The 19,132-nt window shown below is 37.3% G+C and overlaps 1 protein-coding gene across 2 annotated transcripts in view; it reads left to right on the top strand.

Annotated features, from left to right (window-relative positions):
• The first annotated feature begins 1,933 nt into the window (after nucleotides 1-1,933).
• LOC143382559 (contactin-associated protein-like 3) overlaps nucleotides 1,934-19,132 on the top strand; it is a 161,371-nt gene continuing 144,172 nt past the window's right edge. For both annotated transcript variants that reach the window (XM_076836723.2, XM_076836722.2), the window contains exon 1: nucleotides 1,934-2,074. In XM_076836723.2, the coding sequence (XP_076692838.2) occupies nucleotides 1,949-2,074 (126 nt within the window). In that variant the 5' untranslated portion in view covers nucleotides 1,934-1,948. The remainder of the gene's footprint in view (nucleotides 2,075-19,132) is intronic.

Raw genomic sequence — 19,132 nt, 5'->3', positions numbered from 1 at the left:
GACAGCCATAATCATAGCTGATTTGAATTCCGGATCAAAGAAAAAGACTTTGTGGTTAGGAAAATTTTGAATATTTGAACAAAAGAGGAAATCCTAGAAGGAACCTGGGTTTAACAATTGGTAAGCTTTATATTTTCCTGGAGGAATATGCATGTAGAGCTGTGTATGGAGGACACAGCCAAGAGGCAGAACTCTGTATGTTCCCACCTATACCTCCAGGAGTCCTGATGTAGGTATCAGATCATCCCAACTTCTGCCTCCTAAGCAAATCTAAATCTAGTGTTTAATGAGCTGACACATCTAAAAAACAAATTAACAATGTATGCAGTCAAAAACTGTCAGACAATACTATTAGAGCCTTGACTTAGGAATGAGTATTGGGAGAAAGTTAAAAAAAAAGCAATTTTTTTCCCCATTAGGGATCATTGACAAGACATTGCCATTTTCTAGATATTATTATAAAGATAATGATTTTAAAGCTTATTTCCAAATTTTCTTAATTACATATTAATTTGAAAATCAGAAAATCCAATAAGAAAAATATAAATCTAAGTCCATGGGTTCCTCAACTATAGATTCAAGCAACCTCCAATCAAAAAAAAAAAAAAGACAAAAATAATTCTGAATATTTTTTTTCTTGTGATTTCTCCCAGTAATACTGTATCATAGCTGTGTATATAGCATTGTATTATATTAGCTATTACAGGGAATCTAGAGATGATTGAAAAGATGTAGAGGACTTAAAGGACATAGAGGGTAGTTTGTATGCAAATACTATATCATTTTATATAATGTACTTGGAATTTGGTATCCAAAGGGGTCCTGGACCAAGTCCCTGGTGATAATTATGGACAATTGTGCACACCTCATATTTATGTTAAACTGGAAGAACAAAATACATCAACAGTATATCCTCAGGCACCCCTAATTTTCTATTTTGACAGGCATTAGACACAACAAAGCACAATCATTTCTATTCTGCTCTGTTGTCTTGAATGCCTGGGAAATTCTTTGTCCTTCCAGACAGTAAAGGTACCATTTGCTATGTGGGGCTCTCTCTAACCTTCCCGACTCACCCCTCAGAACTCTTCTGCATAGAATTCTCCTCCACTTCTCCTTAGTCCACTCTCCACTGCACTTTATTTCAAATTGTTCTTGAGATATCTATTTGTTCTATGAATCTGCAAGCACCTGAGTGCTTTACGCCATAACCATCTTACTATCCCAGCCTTCAGCACTGCTTCCTGATACTGGGGATCCAGGATTAAGGTTTTCTAGTTGTACTGTAGTATGGATATTTTTCTTCATGCCCAGTAAAGGAGAAATCATGCATAAAGGCCAGTAAAGGCAAGAGTTCCAGGGAACCTTGATTTGCTGTCCAAATCTGTGTTGAGTTGATTCTTTCAGTTTCTACCCAGATTAGCAATAAACTAGTGAACACTAGAAAGCCAGAGTTTAAGAATTAGAGATCACCCTTCCTGTGTTCTTTATTGTGTATATAACTATGAGATAGTATATACTCTATAGTTGGAAATAATGATTTTTATGTTTAATTGATGTTAACATTCTTAATAAACTTTTTAAAATTTTTATTTGATGTACAAAGAGCCAGTGTGCTTTCTTTCACTGGGTTGATGTGCTGGGATAATCCATTCAAGGAAGTTCACTTAGTCCAACTTAATGAAGCCTGTATTCCTTGTGTTCAGTATGTGGTGCCACATGTTGAAGCTATTATTTCCAGATCAGAGTGAGAACCCTGGTTGAATTTTACTAATGCCTCCAGTAGAGCTGCTAGGGACTCATCTTGCTTTCAGGGGTGCAATGGGGCAAAATGCTGGATTTTAAATATACATTTTTCTTATTTCCATTTCCACGAAAAGGAGCTGGTGGCTGGACTCCATTTGTGTCAAATAAATACCAGTGGCTACAGATTGACCTCGGAGAGAGAATGAAGGTCACAGCAGTGGCTACCCAGGGAGGATATGGGAGCTCCGACTGGGTGACCAGCTACCTTCTGATGTTCAGTGACAGCGGGAGGAACTGGAAACAGTATCGACGAGAAGAAAGCTTCTGGGTATGTTCCTCTGTTGGGAAATATGGTCTGTCAGAGTATAAATTTTGCCAATTCCTATGGGTTGGTACAATCTATCATACCAACTACAGAAATAGAGCCTCCAAAAGCATTTGAACAAGCTTTCATGTGCATGAAAGACACAGTGGCTTTAAAAAACACATTTTCCATGTTTATTTAATGAAATAAGTAAAAGGAGAACAGGTTTGTAATCCAGCTAAATACTGAGAATGTCATCTCATTATTCCTTTAAGTCATGTAAAGTCTAGGAATCCAGAAGTCACATACAATCCATTTTATTCTTGTTCAGTTACACAGGAATTTACATTGTCTTAGCATCATTAAATCCAATAAATTCATTCTTCTGTGATCTCTGATTAACTGAGGTTTCCAAGAAGCAGAACACTTAAAAATACATATAATGGAGAATCTCCCTATGGAGCATGTGTTCAGGAACCTTGTTGCCTGCACTGGGGGGGGGTGGGGTGGGGAAGAGGAGTAAGAGTTAAAACTTAATGAAGAATCTGTGAATATAGAAAACTAAATACAGCTTTTTCATCTTAGATAAGTAATAGCTAATGCATGCTAATTCTTTGTTACATTAAATCAGGGTTTTGTTTTTAACCCCACCACGCAATTAAATGACTGAGAAATGGTGAAAATTCTTATTTTTCACTTAAACCAGAGGGAAGCCATATCTAAGTGTCACCATGTGCCATTTTGATTTCAGGTCAGGTGCCCTGGGAGAAATAGTGTCAAGAATAGTTGCATTCATGGTGGTTCCTTTGTAAATGCTTCTTGAATTAATGGATTAACTTCTGTAATCATAATTTGGATTCATATTTCAGAGTGCATTGAAAATTGGGATTGATTTTGGAAGTTGATTTTTTAAAAAATTATGTGAAGTATAATTGCCATATACGATGAAAAGAATAAATCTGAAAATATAATTAATTTTAGGTGACAGTATATTGACCAAGTACCCTGCATTCTTTTTCTTTTTTGATGTTCTCAAAATTATGAAAAGTTGATAATGATGTAGTAAGCACATGAAAATATTTTTATTTTCAAATGCTTCCTATTAAATGATTTTTAAAAATAAAAATGGGGATGATTATTAATACCAGACCATATGTGTGAGGATGGTGCTTCCCACCTCTGTTCTTGGCCAGCACTGTGTGTTTAGGCTGTGATGTAGAGTGGTGTCAGGAGCTGCTGCTCCTGCTCCCAGGGAGCTTACCCAGAGACCCTAACTTTGCTTCCTACATCCCCAGCACTGCATGGAGTGTGCTTGGTAATAAAATGTTTGCTGAATTAAGAGATGGGTAAAACCTATCATTATTGATCCCCAGACCCAATTAAGCCCCCTCCTATTCTGCCTTTCTCTTGACCTTTGCCTCAGTGTAGTTTTTCTCCTTGCCTGTATTTTGAGCTTCTTTAAGACAGATGCTCGATCCTCTTGGCTATGGTTTGATGGTATAGTCCACTATTCCTATATTTGAAGATAAGAATCAAAGTTATGGTCTAAACTAAAGCAATGGGTTCACTCTTTGGTGAATGTAAAACCAGTAAGCACACCAGGAGATAGAAGAGTGAAGGAAGATTTATTACTTACATCATGTCTAGAGAGCACTCAGGATAGCTCCCACAGCAGCACCTCCCCAAAGGAGGAAAGAGGCTTTTGCTGGGAAAACTCATATGCACGAGTGGGCTATTCTTGAGCATGTTCCTTCGGAGATTGTGCTTTTTAAAACATTTCTGGCAATGCCTCCTGGGCAGAGAAGTTAATATTATAAGGAGCAAAGTTTACCCTAGGTCACCTCTAAGAGCAAGGAGTCAGTTACTCTGTGATTTGGGCTGGTTTCTAATGGGTGTCTCTGGAGAGCCTTTTTTGGAACAAAACAACTCTGAAGGCAACTTAATAGTTTTGCAGGCAGCGCTCTCCTTTCCCTACCCCACCAAGCATAGGTAGTCTCTAAAAGCCCCTGCCTCCCAGCTACCAGTATCACCAGGTGGGGACTTTAGGTGTTAAATCACAATGGTTCTGCCCTCAAGAGTGGGATTAATGCCTTATAAAAAAGCTGGATTAACTCTCTGGGTTCTTTCCCTTCCAACTCTGCAGGAGGGCACACTTTCATTGAGGTGCAGGGCTTCACCAGACACTGAATCTGCTGGCAAATTTACCATTAAAAAAAATTCCTTGTGCTGGGAGTCGTGGCACACTCCTGTAATTCCAGTGGCTTGGGAGGCTGAGGCAGAAGGACTGTAAGTTCAAAGCCAGCCTCAGTAAAAGTGAGGTGCTAAGCAACTCAGTGAGACCCTGTCTCTAAATAAAATTAAAAATGGGGCTGGAGATGTGGCTCAGTGGTCAAGTGCCCCTGAATTCAATCCCTGGTACCAAAAAAAAAAAAAAAAAATTCTTTGTAATAGTTACACTTTTTATCAGTGAGAAAAATATGCATATATTAATATTGTCATTGAATTGTTTTTTTTTTTCTTTTTCTTTTCTTTTTTTTTTTTTTGCTGCTGTTACAGTGACCTGCAGTCAGTGGTTTCATACAAAACACAATTATTAGGTCATAGCTGACATAGGTCTAATGCGGGTGAATGTTGGTGAATTCTATGTGTAGATGTCAGCAGGGCTGGTTGTTTTGCTTGCCTGTTTCTTTTGCTGAGGCTCTGGAGAAGAGTTATTTCTCAAACCCTAGAACCTTTCCCAGGTTCACTGGTTCACTGGGAGGGATTCCAGGGCTCAACATATGGACCTATCCATGGGTCTGGTTTACTGCAGCTCAGAGCACAAACCAAAGTTAATAAAGGCAAGAAGCACCTGGGGCAGGTGCTGAGACCAGCATGAGCTTCTGATAGTCCTCTTTTCTTGTGGCCCACTGGAAGTACTTCATTCCTCTGAAAGTGGGTGATGAAATCTAACCTCCAGGGAAGCTCATTATCATTTGGGGGGAACAAGTCATATTGGAAACCTCTGCCTTGCACATAAACAAAATGGATTTCCAGAAGGAAAGAGGTGTTGAGCGTTAACCACCCTGATTTTACAAACTGTTCATTCAGGACTAGCCAGCCACCCTCATCCTCAGGGTAGTGGGAGTGGATTTAGATGCCGATAGACAGATCTGCTCTGCCACCTCTCCTGTACTATTCACTTTGGACTGGACAACTGTCACTCCTTGCAGTTGTAGGTCTGATGGCCGCCAGTGGTGTGGCAGGTCTCTCAGTTCTAGATGTTTTCCCTGTTCCTTCTCCTTTCCTGGTGGCCCCTCCACAAGTGAATGGTGGAGACCCTTGAATGGTATAGATCTTGGGTCCTTCTGCTGCATTTCCTTTTCTTCTTGTGCTAACAGCTAGAGAAAGTTTTCTGCTCATGGGCTTAGGCTGGATCAACATGATCACCCAGGGTCACCTTTCCAACCTCAGTCATGTGTAAAAAGTCCTTTTTTCTGTAGTTGTCTCATATTCACATTTTTTTAACACATTAATGAACGGATATCTGTGGGGCCATTCTGCATGCCATACCATATTTACACATCCTGATTGTTGTTGTTTAATTCTTGCATTTCGTTTGCTTCCTACAAAACAATTTCTGCTGGACCTTAAGATACAAATGTTGTATGAAATAATTTCGAAATGATACCCAAGCACCTGCTCAGGGTTGGTGGGTGGGGATGACTGGATCCTTCTCACTGGCTTAAAGCCTTGTTGCCCTAACCTGTATCCTAGGAAGAAGACTATGTATTTACTTCCTCCCTGGGATGTGGACTTTCACATATTTTATAATAAGGCTCAATTAAATACTTATTCTCCAGCCTCAGAATATTTCGGATACTCTCTCTGTCCTAATTTTTTTTCATATAGTCCTATCTGTGTGCTGTGCTAACTTTATATACTACTGTATGCCAATAATTTCTCCTCCACCCCCCTTCCCCCCCCCAAAAAAAAAAAAACTATTGGGAGGGATGTATCATAACTTCAGCTCCTTACCGGAATGGGGCACTATTAATGGCCTTTATTCCTGCTACTTGGGCAAGTGTTCCTATGCTTTACAATGTTTGCCTTTGGGATCTATTAATTGGTACATAAACACAATATATGCCTTTCTAAATGCATGAAAATTCCAAAGCTGACACCTGGCTGGTCACAGTCTGCAGTTAAGAGGTTTAGACCTGTAGGACCCTTATGCAAAGGGACATTTTTTTTTTTTTTTTGGTAAAGCATTTTTTTTTTAATTGGTGTTCTGTTTCACATTGATTTTTTTTTTCCTTGAGGCGTGACTTCTTTCATGGCTGAACTGCATTTATAGCTGAAAACAAACAAATAAATTGAACATATTCAAAATTATAGAATCTGTTCCAAAAGGAAGAGGTCTTTTTATGTGAGGGAAATTTAGAAATGTGTCTGAAGTTATAGGTAAGCCTACACCTTCTCATATCAAGAGACACAGTATGTCTTAGGGTATTCAAGCTCATTTGATGTACAGACTGAATGTCCTCATCTGAAATGTTGTTGTTTAAACAAAGTCAGATGAGCCATATGGCAGAGAAGTCACGTTTCCTAGAATATGTGACTTTTTTCTTATTTTTTACTGGAAACTTGGTTTAAAAAGTTGCCTTATTTCACTGATCTTACTTTATTACATTTTGCAACTTTGCAGAAATTTATTTTTCTCCTCTTCTTCCTTTCCTTCTCCTCCTCCTTCTTTTTTAACAAATTGAAGGCTTTTGTAATCCTATGCTGAAAAATTCAGTAGGCAACATTTTTTTTTTTTCAACAGTGTGTGCTTACTTCTGGTGTCTGTGTTATATTTTGGTAATTCATGCAGTATTTTAAGCTTTTTCATTATGATTCCACATGTAACAACAATCTGTGGTCTTTGGTATTACTATTATAATTGTTTGGGGACACCACAAACTACTCATGAGATGGTGAGCAAATGTGACCTTTGTTCTTATTCTCCATCAACTGGTATTCCTCATCTTTCCCTCTCCTTGGGCCTCCTTATTCTCTTGAAACAAAAGCATGTTTAAATTAAGTGGTAATAATTCTGATAATAATTCATGCCAATAATATTAGCAATACCTTGTATTTATTGGGAATTTACCACATAACAGATTTTGTAAATTACTTTACAAATTATATCCTCATTTTTGAAAAAACTTGGCATCATTTGTTTACAAATGCAGTTAGTAATTGTACAATGGCTTCTAAGTGTTTAAGTGAAAGAAGAGTTTTTAAATCAAAAGGTAGAAATAGTTAAGCTCAGGAAAAGGAGGCTCATGGAAAGATAAGACACACCAGAAGCCATGCCAACAGCCAAACTGGGAATGCAAAGGCTAAGTTCTTCGAGGAAATGAAAAGCGCTACTCCAGTGAACACAGAAATGATATGAGACTAAAAAAGCCTTATTACAATATGGAAAAAGTTTTAGTGCACTGGATTAAAGATCAGCCATATCATTCCCTTAAACCAACCCTAATCCACAGCAAGGCCCTAACTCTCTTCAATCCTATGAAGGCTGAGAGGGGTGAGGAAACTGAAGAAAAAAAAAGTCTGAAAGTAGCAGCAGTTGGTTTATAAGGTTTAAGGAAAGAAGCCATCTCCATAGCATGAAGGTGAAGCAGCAAGCACTGGTGGAGAAGCTGCAGCAAGTTACCCAGAAGATCCATCTGTGACCCCTCAGGAAGGTGGCTACACTGCACAGCAGGTTTCCAGTACAGACTGGACAACCTTGTATTGGAGAAAGAGAATGTCTAGGACCTTTAAAGCTAGAGAGGAGAACTCAATGCATAGTTTCAAAGGACAGGCTGACTCCTCTCTTTTTGGAGTCTTAATACAGCAGCAATTTTAAATTAAAAGGCCATTCTCATTTACCATTCCAAAAATCTCTACAAAAGAAAGGCCCTAGGTAACCAAGGAGCCTGCTACTCAGTAGGCTGTCCATGGATGAGCATTTTCACCTGAGATTTTGATAGAAATATCAAATCAACCAGTACCCCCATGTGGCTAGACTGTCGCTTGTCCTTTTTAGTTATGAAAGTTCTAGACAGTATCTTCTTCCAATAGAAGGCTGTTGTATAGTGTATTCACCTTCCTCAACTATCTTGGTTAGGTCGCAGTAACTTGCTGCAGCTTCTACATCAGCATTTGCTGCATCTGGCATCAGAATCTGGGTTCTGAGTTCTCCAGGAGATTCAAATATAAGTTAGTCTATGGGAAGTACTGATCAAGACAATCTAAGTTTCATCTATGGGAAGGAATACTCTGCCCCACCTAGATCCTAGGGGACCGTGCCACCTGCTTAAGGAAATAGCTTGTTCTGTGCATGTATTAGTGGAAATGGATGATCCTCTCTGCAAACGGACTTTAAGACTGTTGCTTCTGTTGTTTCTACTGACCTGGTAGAGAAAAGCCCAGTGTGTTGATTGCTTATCCAGTGTGATTCTTATTGCCTTTTATTTAATATTTATTTTTTAGTTGTAGTTGGATACACTACCTTTGTTTCATTTATTTATTTTTATGTGGTGCTGAGGATCAAACCCAGGGTCTCACACGTGCGAGGCCAGTGCTCTACTGCTGAGCCACAACCCCAGTCCCAGTTCTAATTGCTTTTTATCAATAAATAACAACTAAATGGTTTAGAATTTGTCCTTTCAGAACTATATTTCCTGAATTTCACATTCTGTATTAACCAGGGCTTTCTTCTTTCTATTAAAGCCTCATCAGAACTCTAATTTAGAAGGTTATATCCCTGTGAATTTAGGTTGGGAGCTATGATTCAGAATGTATTGACAACTTGCAATTTAGTAGGGTTTTCCTTAAAAAAAAAAGTCTAATATAGCAGTAATTTTAAATTAAAAGCCCATTCTTATTTACCATTACAATTTTTTCCTTAGTCTTTTCTTAGAGAAGACATTCTTCTAAGAAAAAAACTGTTAAAAAACACATTTAAGAAAAATCATAAATTATTTTAAATAGCCAAAAGTTCTATTATAAAAATTCTATTTAATATGTTTATTTGCATTGAAAAAATGTGTACCACTAGGCCCTTAGATGAAAATAAAATAGAAATAACAATTTGATACATTCTTTAGGGAAAAAACATTCCAAAGGGGGGAAAAATAGGACATGTTGACTAATTAATGAGGCTAGTTAATGTTGTATTGAAGTGTTAATTTGGAGTCTTAATGCAGCAGCAATTGATGCTGTTTCTGGGGAAGAGGTTTTGGGGTGCCAGACCTAAGCAGAACAGAGGTTGGACATTCTTTCACATTATTCTAAAAGATCTCAAGGATGATTCCAAAGGCATTGAGTAGAAGAAATGACAGTAGAATATTGGAAGCAGGATGGGTGGGATGGGTACTTCTGATGTATCTATAGTGTTTTATGTATTAAGAGAGTCTGATTATCCCTGCTAAATCTAAATTGTAGGTATATGTGTAGCTATTATCAAAAAGATAATAAAGAATATTGAATTTAGGTTTAAAAGAACTATGGATATTTGTGTTAATAGACAGATCAAATGACCTCAATGAAATAAAAATAAACAGGATAAGAATGGTGTCAAGTCACAATAAGAACAACTTAAGAATCACAGATAAGAAAAAAAGTGTTTGTGTGAAAGAATAAGACATTCTAGTAAGGATGCTCGAGGAGGGGAAATTCACTTCACAGCCTATTCAGTTATTTATGCATTGTTTATTTCAGGTCTAGGTGTATTACCATGACATGCCCCTGTTTATAATTTTATTGCTAATAAGCAGGTGACTCAAGCAGAGCCACGCCCCATATCATCTAGGAAGGTACAAAGAAGGTAGGGTCTCCTGAGTTTGTCCTCACTGTCAGAGACCTGTCCTAGACCAAATTCTCCAGGTCCAAATTCTCCAGGTCCAAGACTGATCTGTTGCAGAACAGCAGCAACACTTCCAGCAGTTCTATGCAGTCACTTTTATGTACTTTAGTTCATCAGCTTCATACCATATGCCTCACCATATTGGAGGTCATTGATCCCTTGCAGGATTAGCTTTGTCCCTCAGGCAGTCTTGTTGATTGCACATACCATGATGGACAACAATTGCCTTTTCTGAACGGTTTCTTCCCCTGGGCTCTGAGAGCTACTTGGTCAGGGATTAAAGTTCTCAGAGGGCCAGGTCCATTATAGTTTCTCAATATAGATTTGTTGGATTGAATTAAGGAAAAGACCTCAATCCAGATGGGTAGTTTAGGGAAACAGAAAGCTTGCCAACCACATGATGCTGTTTCTGGGGGAGAGGTTTTGGGGTGCCAGACCTAAGCAGAACAGAGATTGGGCATTCTTTCCCACAAAGTTGGGCAAAGTAGAATGAACCTAAGAAGGGTAGTCCCATCTGTGCTGGATCATGTGTCTCAGTGACAATAGAGATAAATACTGGACACAATCTTTAGAAAACCCAGAGCAGCTGAAAAGGTTATAGAAAGTGAATGGACCCTCTGATCTGTAACCACATGATAATAAATGACTCCCCAGGGGTCATTGATTCTGTATCACCTGCCTCCTGTGATGATTTGCTGCTCTGGGCAGATCTCTTTTTTTCCATCTATTATATCCCTCCCTTGTACATTAAACTGTTCAAAAGCCTTTCCCTTTGTACAAAAATTGCTTAGACCTGCCCCAACACCTAAAACTTTTTATTATCATTTCTTTCATCATACTCTTTTACTTCATCTTTTGCTTATTTCACGTAAATTCTGGAGTCAGAGTCTGTGGCTTGTTTATTTTCTGTATCCATGGTACCTGCCTCATTGCTTTGCAAATGTAATAATTTTGCTCATTTGAACTGTGTTTTTGGGTTTGGAGTGAGAACTGATATGGTAGGCAAGAGGAAATTTAAATATGTAATAAGATAGGTAACAAATCTCAAGACATTACAAATTACAGCTTCGCTTTTTATATAATTAAGTGGTTGCTGAAGTGGTATTACTAGAGACATATGGAAATTAGGATGTACTTTATGGAAAAGATAAGTTATAAACAATAACATGAATGGAGGCTGCCAGACTCACAGGAGAGAGTGCTTTAAAATTAGGATATTTTTTAATCATTTGAGAGAACAGGCTATTGAGATTGTTTTCATTCTAAGGAAGAAAATGAGTGATGGGAAAATTAAATTCTAACAAAAGGATGCTCAGCAACACACATCTAAAGGCACTGTTGAAGAGCTGGGTTTCAGGAGGGTGGGAGGCAAAGCAGCATGTCACAAAATTTCTTCTTAAACCACTGCAGTTTAGTTGGCTCAAACTCATAGGACATTATACAAATGGTGAGGCTTGTGGGTAAATTAGTTGAACACTACAAATTCTAGAGCTTGTATACATAATGCAAATATGTCAAATGCATAAATATGTGGGGTATTGAGGGATGATGTCCTGACATACAAGATTCAAGTGTTTTGGTGACAGACTAATTGAAGTCTTGAGAAAATGCCCCACAGTAGAGGTGAAATGGTCAGGACAATGTTGTGTCCACAGCTCTTGATAACTCCTGTAGGTTAGGGACCCCACAGTATTGATGCCACTTGAAGTTAGAATAATCTTTTGCCTTTAATGCAGAGCACAACTTCTAAATTTTCATAGACATAAACATAATGAAATAAATGATATAAATTTGTAAAGGGGGTGACAGCATTTAAGTATATTTTAGATGTAATAATAACCTCAAAACACATGATGTTATGAGAATTTCTGATCAGCAGGCCCTAAACTTTCAGAGTGAAAAAGTCAGGATGTCATTGCAAAGCTGAATGTCCTCAAGCATGCTTTAAAGTCCCAGACTAGGAGACACAGTAGTTTAAACCTGGGTTCAACAAACTCTTTCTATAAAGGGACAGATAGTAAATGTTTTTGGTTTTACATATCATAGAGTGTGTGCTGTGACTATCAACTCCATGGTTGCAGTGTGAAAGCTGCCATGAGCCATTTGTGAATGAATAGATATGGTCATGTTTCAATTAAACTTTTTTTTTTTTTTTTTTTTTATAAAATCAGACAGTACCTTACTTGGTCCTGGTCTGAAGTTTGCTTACCCTTAGTTTAGAATATTTCATATCTATCTATCTAATGTGTGATGTAAGGATCCAGTGTTATGTACTTTTCCAGATTACTACCTGGTATTCTCCAGGTCATTTGTGGAACAGTATTGAACATCTATTCAGTGGGGGTTAGTATTGATGCGGATGTGAATGGATCTGCCCACTAATCTGCATAGAGTGCAGTTGTCTTCATGAATGAGTTGTGTTTTTTAAATGTTCCTTTCCCAGATTTTTCTTCATGATCAGATAAGATCCTAGGCTTGTGCTTCTGCCATTTTTCTTAACGTGTTCCCAAGGAAGACCAATATGGAATTTCTCTTACTCCTGAGAAAACAGAAGAAAAAAAATTAAATGATATGCCTTATGGACTTCGAAAGATGAAATTTTGAGCTCTCCTTTCTAGTTTCTGTCCTTTCTTTACCACATAATCAAGTGCATTCAGTTAGTTAGAGAGGGAAACAATTTGAGAGGCATAGAAATCAGAAATCTAGACAAGTTGTTATTATTTGCTTTTTCAAACACACACACACACACACACACACACACACACATACGCACACATGCCGCAGTCTGGCTGCAGCAAAATAATTGGGGGGTGACGAACAACTTGTGTACATTGATATAGCAGGAGTGGGAGCCGTTTACTGTAGGACAAGAGGGGTATATATACATTCCACACAGCTTATCTTAATAAACATAAACTAGATACAGCAGTCAACCAATAAGGAATCTCCACACTTAATGGCTCGCTAGCGTTACTTCACAAACCACTCCCTCTGGCATTTTGCCAGGCGCCATCTTGACTTGTTTACAGACCCTAACACACACACTCCTCAAAGACCATACAAAAGCAAAATAACTCACTAGTATACTTTTTTGATGGGGGCGGTGTACCAGGGATTGAACTCAGGGGGCACTTGACTACTGAGCCACATCCCCAGCCCTATTTTGCATTTTATTTAGAGAAAGGGTCTCACTGAGTAGTTTAGCCCCTTGATTTTGCTGAGGCTGACTTTGAAGTTGTCATCCTCCTGCCTCAGCTTCCAGAGCTGCTGGGATTAGAGGCATGTGCCATCGTGCCTGTCACTAATGTATTTTTTAGTGAAAGCAATGCAAATTAGTGCCACAAACTCTTTGAGAAGCACTGATCCATAGATTCAGGTAGGTGGGTACATGTGTCCACATCAGTGTTAATATGGTCCCTGTTCAATAAGTTTACAATACCGTTCAATAAACTAGGTAGCCATGATGCAAAAATGTATGGAGGTTTCTCAACAAAACTAAAAATCACACTATCATATGACCTGGTAATCCCACTCCTAGGATTCAGAATCTGTTTATCAGAGGGACCCCTGCATGCCTGTGTTTATTGCAGCATTATTCACATCAGTCAAGATGAGGAATCCGCCTAAGTGTCCATGGGTGGATAAATGGATTTAAAAAATGTAGCATATTTGTAAAGAAGCTTTAAGAATGAGATGATTTCTGTCATTTGTGAAAACATGGATGAACCTGGAAGATATTATGTGAAATGAAATAACCAGGCACAGAAAGAATTTACTATATAATCTCACTTTATAATATAAATTCTAATGTAGTTAGAGAAGGCGAGTCAAATGGCGGATACCAGGGAATGGGGATGGGAGAGTGCACATGGAGATATTGACCTAGGGTATGGTATGCCTTTCCAGTGCAATGGAAATCCTATATACTCAGGAGACTGTGGCAGGAGGATTGCAAGTTTGAAGCCAGCCTGGGCAACTTAGCAAGACCATGTCTCAAAATAAAATTTCAAAAAAGGGCTTGAGGATGTAGCTCAGTGGTAGAGTGTATAGTAGTCCCCCACGCCACCCCCCTAAAGCCATATACTGTTTTCATTAGACAAGAGAAATAAATTTTAAAGATCTACTGCCCAGCATGATAATTATAGTTATTAACAATGTATTATACATTTCAAATTTGCTAAGATAATGAATTTCAAATGTTCCCAGCATAAAAAAGGGTAAGTAAATAATGTGATAGATGTGTTAATTAGCTCAAATTAGTCATTCCACATTGTGTACATAGTATGTCACAACATGTAATTGCATCTCATAAATATATGTTATTATTTTCTAACTAAAAATAGGATAAATTTTCTTTTTATCTAGAAACATTAGCTAAAAAATTAAAAGAAATATAGATCTCATTTGTAATAGGATCACAAACAATAAAATGAACAAGAAGCATTAAAAAAATATTTAAAACACAACTAAGGGGCATTAAAGAAAACTGGAACTAAGATCTGCTGCTATAATGATGTGAACTCACCTTAAAATACCCGCAAAATGATGTGAGATCTTTTTGAAATTCATGTTGAAATGCTTTCATGCAGAAATACCCAAGAGTGTTGGTGAAAAGACTAGTAATAAAGGGAATATATGTAAGTATATATAAATATAAATACATTAATATTTCCTTTATATAAGGAAAATATAAAACTTAATTCTAGCTATTCAGCACTAATTCAAATTAATAATACTAACATTGGCACATTAATGCAAATGTTAGTAACGAAACATAATAGAGTTCATTAATAAATGCATTGATATAATAAGCATATAATATATGTTTTAAATCAGTATCAAAAAGAATTATTCAACAAATGATCTGAAACAATGAGGTAGCTATCTGGAAAAAGTATCCAAAACTGGATCCCTACTTTATACCTTAAGGATAGAGAAAATAAAGTAGTGACTTAAAGCATCCACAGATAGGATAAGCCACTCTCATGAGGAGGTGCTACATAACATTGGAGATGACATACCTTGCTGGGCTCCTATGATGAAAAACCCAGGTGCCACAAAATTAGAGACTGATAAAACTGCTGTGTGGAAAAAAAAATGCTATCAGAAAACGTTAATCATAAAGGTGGAGAACATTTAAGTATATATGACAGAGCCAATTTCCTTAGTTTATAAAGCACTGTTATAAATCAATGGATAAGATTAAAAACCATTATTAAAAATGGGCCAAGATAGAAATAGGCATTTTACAAAATTAAAAAAGAGATCTGTAAATCTGAGGAAAAGATGTTCATTCCCTCTTACCCGTGAAGAAATGCAAGATACAACACCAGTGTGCTGCACAAAATATTTGCCAGTACACTTGCTTAGGACAGTACTTTCCCAATGGTACTATATAGAAACAACTGCTTTCATTTTAAATTTGTGCATCTTGTTTGGTAGCTCAGATTAAAATGTAAGTAGCATATGAGATCTATGATAACAGTATATCAAGGAGCATAAAACTAAGGTGACAAAAAAGAATAAAAGAGAATTCTGAAACAAACAAGAGTTAACATAGCCGAGTACCTGTTGAATCTTAGAGCCCATGCTCTGTGCTTTGTACATATTTATTCCCCAAATCCTTGCCTGGGCCCCACTATATAAGAAAAAGGGAATTGTGTGAGAGAGGACACCAGTTATACAGGGTCACCCAGCTCGTTATGAAGCCACAAGGACTGGACATAAACCATTAGCTGCAGGACCTACACTCAAACCACTTCATTTTAGCCAGCATGGGGGACTCATATCAGAGATGCAGTGACAGTAAAGCTAAGATGATCCTGTGTAGGGAACCTCTCCCTCCAGGCACACGGGAAGCAGGTTCTCTCAGTATCAGCAGGGGCATAAAAATGACCAAACCTTTTCAGGGCTGTTTCTATGAAATTTAGTCAGTGTCTAAAAGCACCCGTAGTTCATTTCTCCAAGAAATGACAATTCAAAAGGGCTGTTTTTTTTTTTGTTGTTGTTGTTTTGTTTTTTGCAGAGCTATGGATTTAACCTAGGACGACCTTGTGCATGCTAAGCAAGGACTGTACCACTGAGCTTTACTTCCAGCCCCAGGATTGGTGCTTTAAGTCCCCTCAAGATACCATCTACACTGTAACACACCCACTGTTTTGAAATTAATCATACAGGGACACTCACAGAGGTGAACAGAAGGTGCTTGGACAATACTGATTGCCTCATTCTTTACAATCATGATCCCTCACATAAATAGATAAGTACATGACAAATCATGATGCCTCCATTTTATGGAATAGTGGAATATGCAGGTCTTTTCTGTGAAATGAATGAAGTAAATGTACTTATTGATAAATGAGCTTTAAGAAACATTTGGTAAAGCACAGATAATGTACTACATTGTGCTGCCATTTGAAATTCTCAAAATGAACATGTACCTATATGTGTACCTAAATGGGAGTGTTTTTTGAAAGATACATAAGAAATTATTGATGGAATTTATTATTTTGGATTATAGAAGTAGAGGTTAACAATATAAAATTATTTCCAGTTTTAAACCACATGCATGCATTGCTATTCAATAAATTACTAGGATTTGAAAGACTTAAATAAAAAAAAGAATAGTAAATAGCCTTTTAAAAAAATTATAGCAAAAGTACATAACATTCAATTTACTATTTTAGCCTTTTTTAAAGTATGTAGTTCAGTTGTGCTATTGTGCTAAAACTGTTCACATTGTTGTGCTACAGATCTCTGGAACTTTGTCATCTTGCAAAGCTAAAACTCTGTACCACTGAACACTAATTCCCTCCTTTCATTTTTTTTAAAAAAATATATATATATGTATTTTTTTAGTTAGAGATGAACACAATATCTTTTTTCTCTTTACGTTTACCTTTAATATCTTAAAGTCATAATTCTAATTTGAATGTTTACCAGCTAAATTAAAAAACTGTGCTCCTTTAACAACTTCATCCCTACCTGTTTCAGTTGTTCATGTTACAAAATTAATATATATGTTATATGCCAAAAACATAATTACTTTAAATGTATTATTTTCTTAAATTACGTAGAAAACAAAAAGTAGGCATACAAATAATTGCTGTAAGAATAATCACTTCTTTAATTGATCTCATACTTATTTTAATTAAGATGAACACAATATCTTAATTAATTAATTTATTTTTATATGGTGCTGAGAATCAAACCCATGTGCGAGGCAAGTGCCCTACCACTGAGCTAAAGCTGCAGCCCCCTCCATCTTTTTATAGCAACCTTTCTACTTTGTTTCTTTGATTTCAAATACTTTAAATACTTTCCACAAGTGAAATCACATAGTGTCTGGGTTTTTAGTCCTCGTTCCCTCCTGTCCTGTAGGAGAGATAGGGAGAACACGCCTGGCCAGGACGAGCCAAGAAAGGAGAGGGCCAACAGATCACCTGCACCCAGCCCTCCCTCGCCAGAGGACAATCAGACACGTCAGGGAGACCAGTCAAGGCTGGAGCTCCTTTATTGAGGAAGCACACACAGCTAATATAAGGCACAGGAGCCAATCAGGATAAAGGTCAGCAGGGTGAGGAGAATTCACGTACACCCATTCTACAGGCAGTAATGGGAGACACAAGCTGTCCACAAGGGCGGAAGGGTTCTGAGCCTATCCTAGAGGTGGTCTGATTTTTCGTCACAACCCACCATAATGCCTTCTGGCTGATCACTAGGCGCCATCTTAGCCATGTGCGGCTCCAAAACCAGGAAGTGAGCATCAGTCTGCAAGTTAAGTTTCCTTTTCTCCATCATAGGTTTCTATTTCTCTGATGTGATGTGCCCCTACAAGATAGTATATATCTTCTTGTTAAAGACTTATTTTTCTTAGCATATTGCCTTTAAAGTTTATCCATGTTACAGCATGTGGTTGGATTTCCATTTTTTATAAGGCTGCATAATATTTCACAATATACATATACCACACTTTTTCATCCATTCATATGTTTATAAATATTTTGGTTGTTTCTACCTCTTGGTTATTGCAAACAATGTTTCTGCCTCTTGGTTATTGCAAATAATGTTTGGGGATATATACCTAGAAGTAGTATTGCTGGATTATATAGTAGTTTTTTAAAAAATATTTTGAGGAACTTTCATGTTTTCTGTAGTGGATGCTTTATTTTCCTTTTCTATCAACAAACAGCATGTAAGGATTATAATTTCTATTCACTCTTCCCATAAAAGTGCTGTCTTTTATTTCCTTTACCCACTAAAATACAATAAGTAGTTCTTCCTTATCCATGGTTTTTCTTTCTGTTTTTGTTATCATTCTCAACCATTTTCTAAAAATATTAACATTTGTCTTTATTCTTTGATGAGACCACAATTACATATATAACTTTTATTATAGTATATTGTTTTAATTGTTCTATTTTATTATTAATTTTTTATTGTTACTTGTTGATAATCTCTGTGTCCAATTTATAAATTAAACTTTATCACAATTGTGCATGTATAGGAAAAAGTATATTTAGGGCTTGGCACTATCCATAGTTTTGGGCCTCCTATGGCCCCTGTTTGTACAGTAGGAACTATTATACCCTTAGGATGTGTAGGAAGAGGCAGTCTGCCTATTGTTGCATGTTCTTGTTGATTTTCCAACAAGGTTCTGGCTGCAGTTTATCCAGACCAGGTGTATTTGAAACAACAGCCCTGAGAGGTGAGGTGCTGCTGCCTCTTAGATGAAGGGTAGGCCTGCTGCTGCTGTTGGAGCAGCTCCTCCTGTAGCTCAGCATTCCTTTGCTGTGAAGCACCCTGCTGTGTGCACCAGCACCTATGCTGCACTCTTTGGGTCATTACTTAGGGAGGCTTGGAGAACCTACAGGATCTTCACTGAGCCTTGTTTCCTCTGTTGTGTGAATGGCTTCTAAAATGCTGCCACACTAGACCTTTTCCTGGATTGGCAGAATAGCTCCCTGCCTAAGCTTTCCTTTCTGCATCTAAAGCACTAAAGTTATTTTCTTTTCTCTGGGTCTTCCATGTTGATCCCTTCCCTCAAATTATACCTCTGACATAAATTTTGTCATATATAACATCTATATGATAATGGCTAGAAGACATTTTATTTCTACTCTTATTACAAAAGGTTAATAAATTAAGTTGATAAAATTTTTAAGACTCATTTTTTTTTTTTTTGAAATTGTCAGTTCAAA

Source organism: Callospermophilus lateralis, chromosome 17 (genome assembly GCF_048772815.1).
Source record: "Callospermophilus lateralis isolate mCalLat2 chromosome 17, mCalLat2.hap1, whole genome shotgun sequence".
NCBI lineage: Eukaryota > Metazoa > Chordata > Mammalia > Rodentia > Sciuridae > Callospermophilus > Callospermophilus lateralis.
The sequence above is the reverse complement of the archived record's forward strand: the minus strand, read 5'-3'. Positions and strand labels throughout refer to the sequence as shown.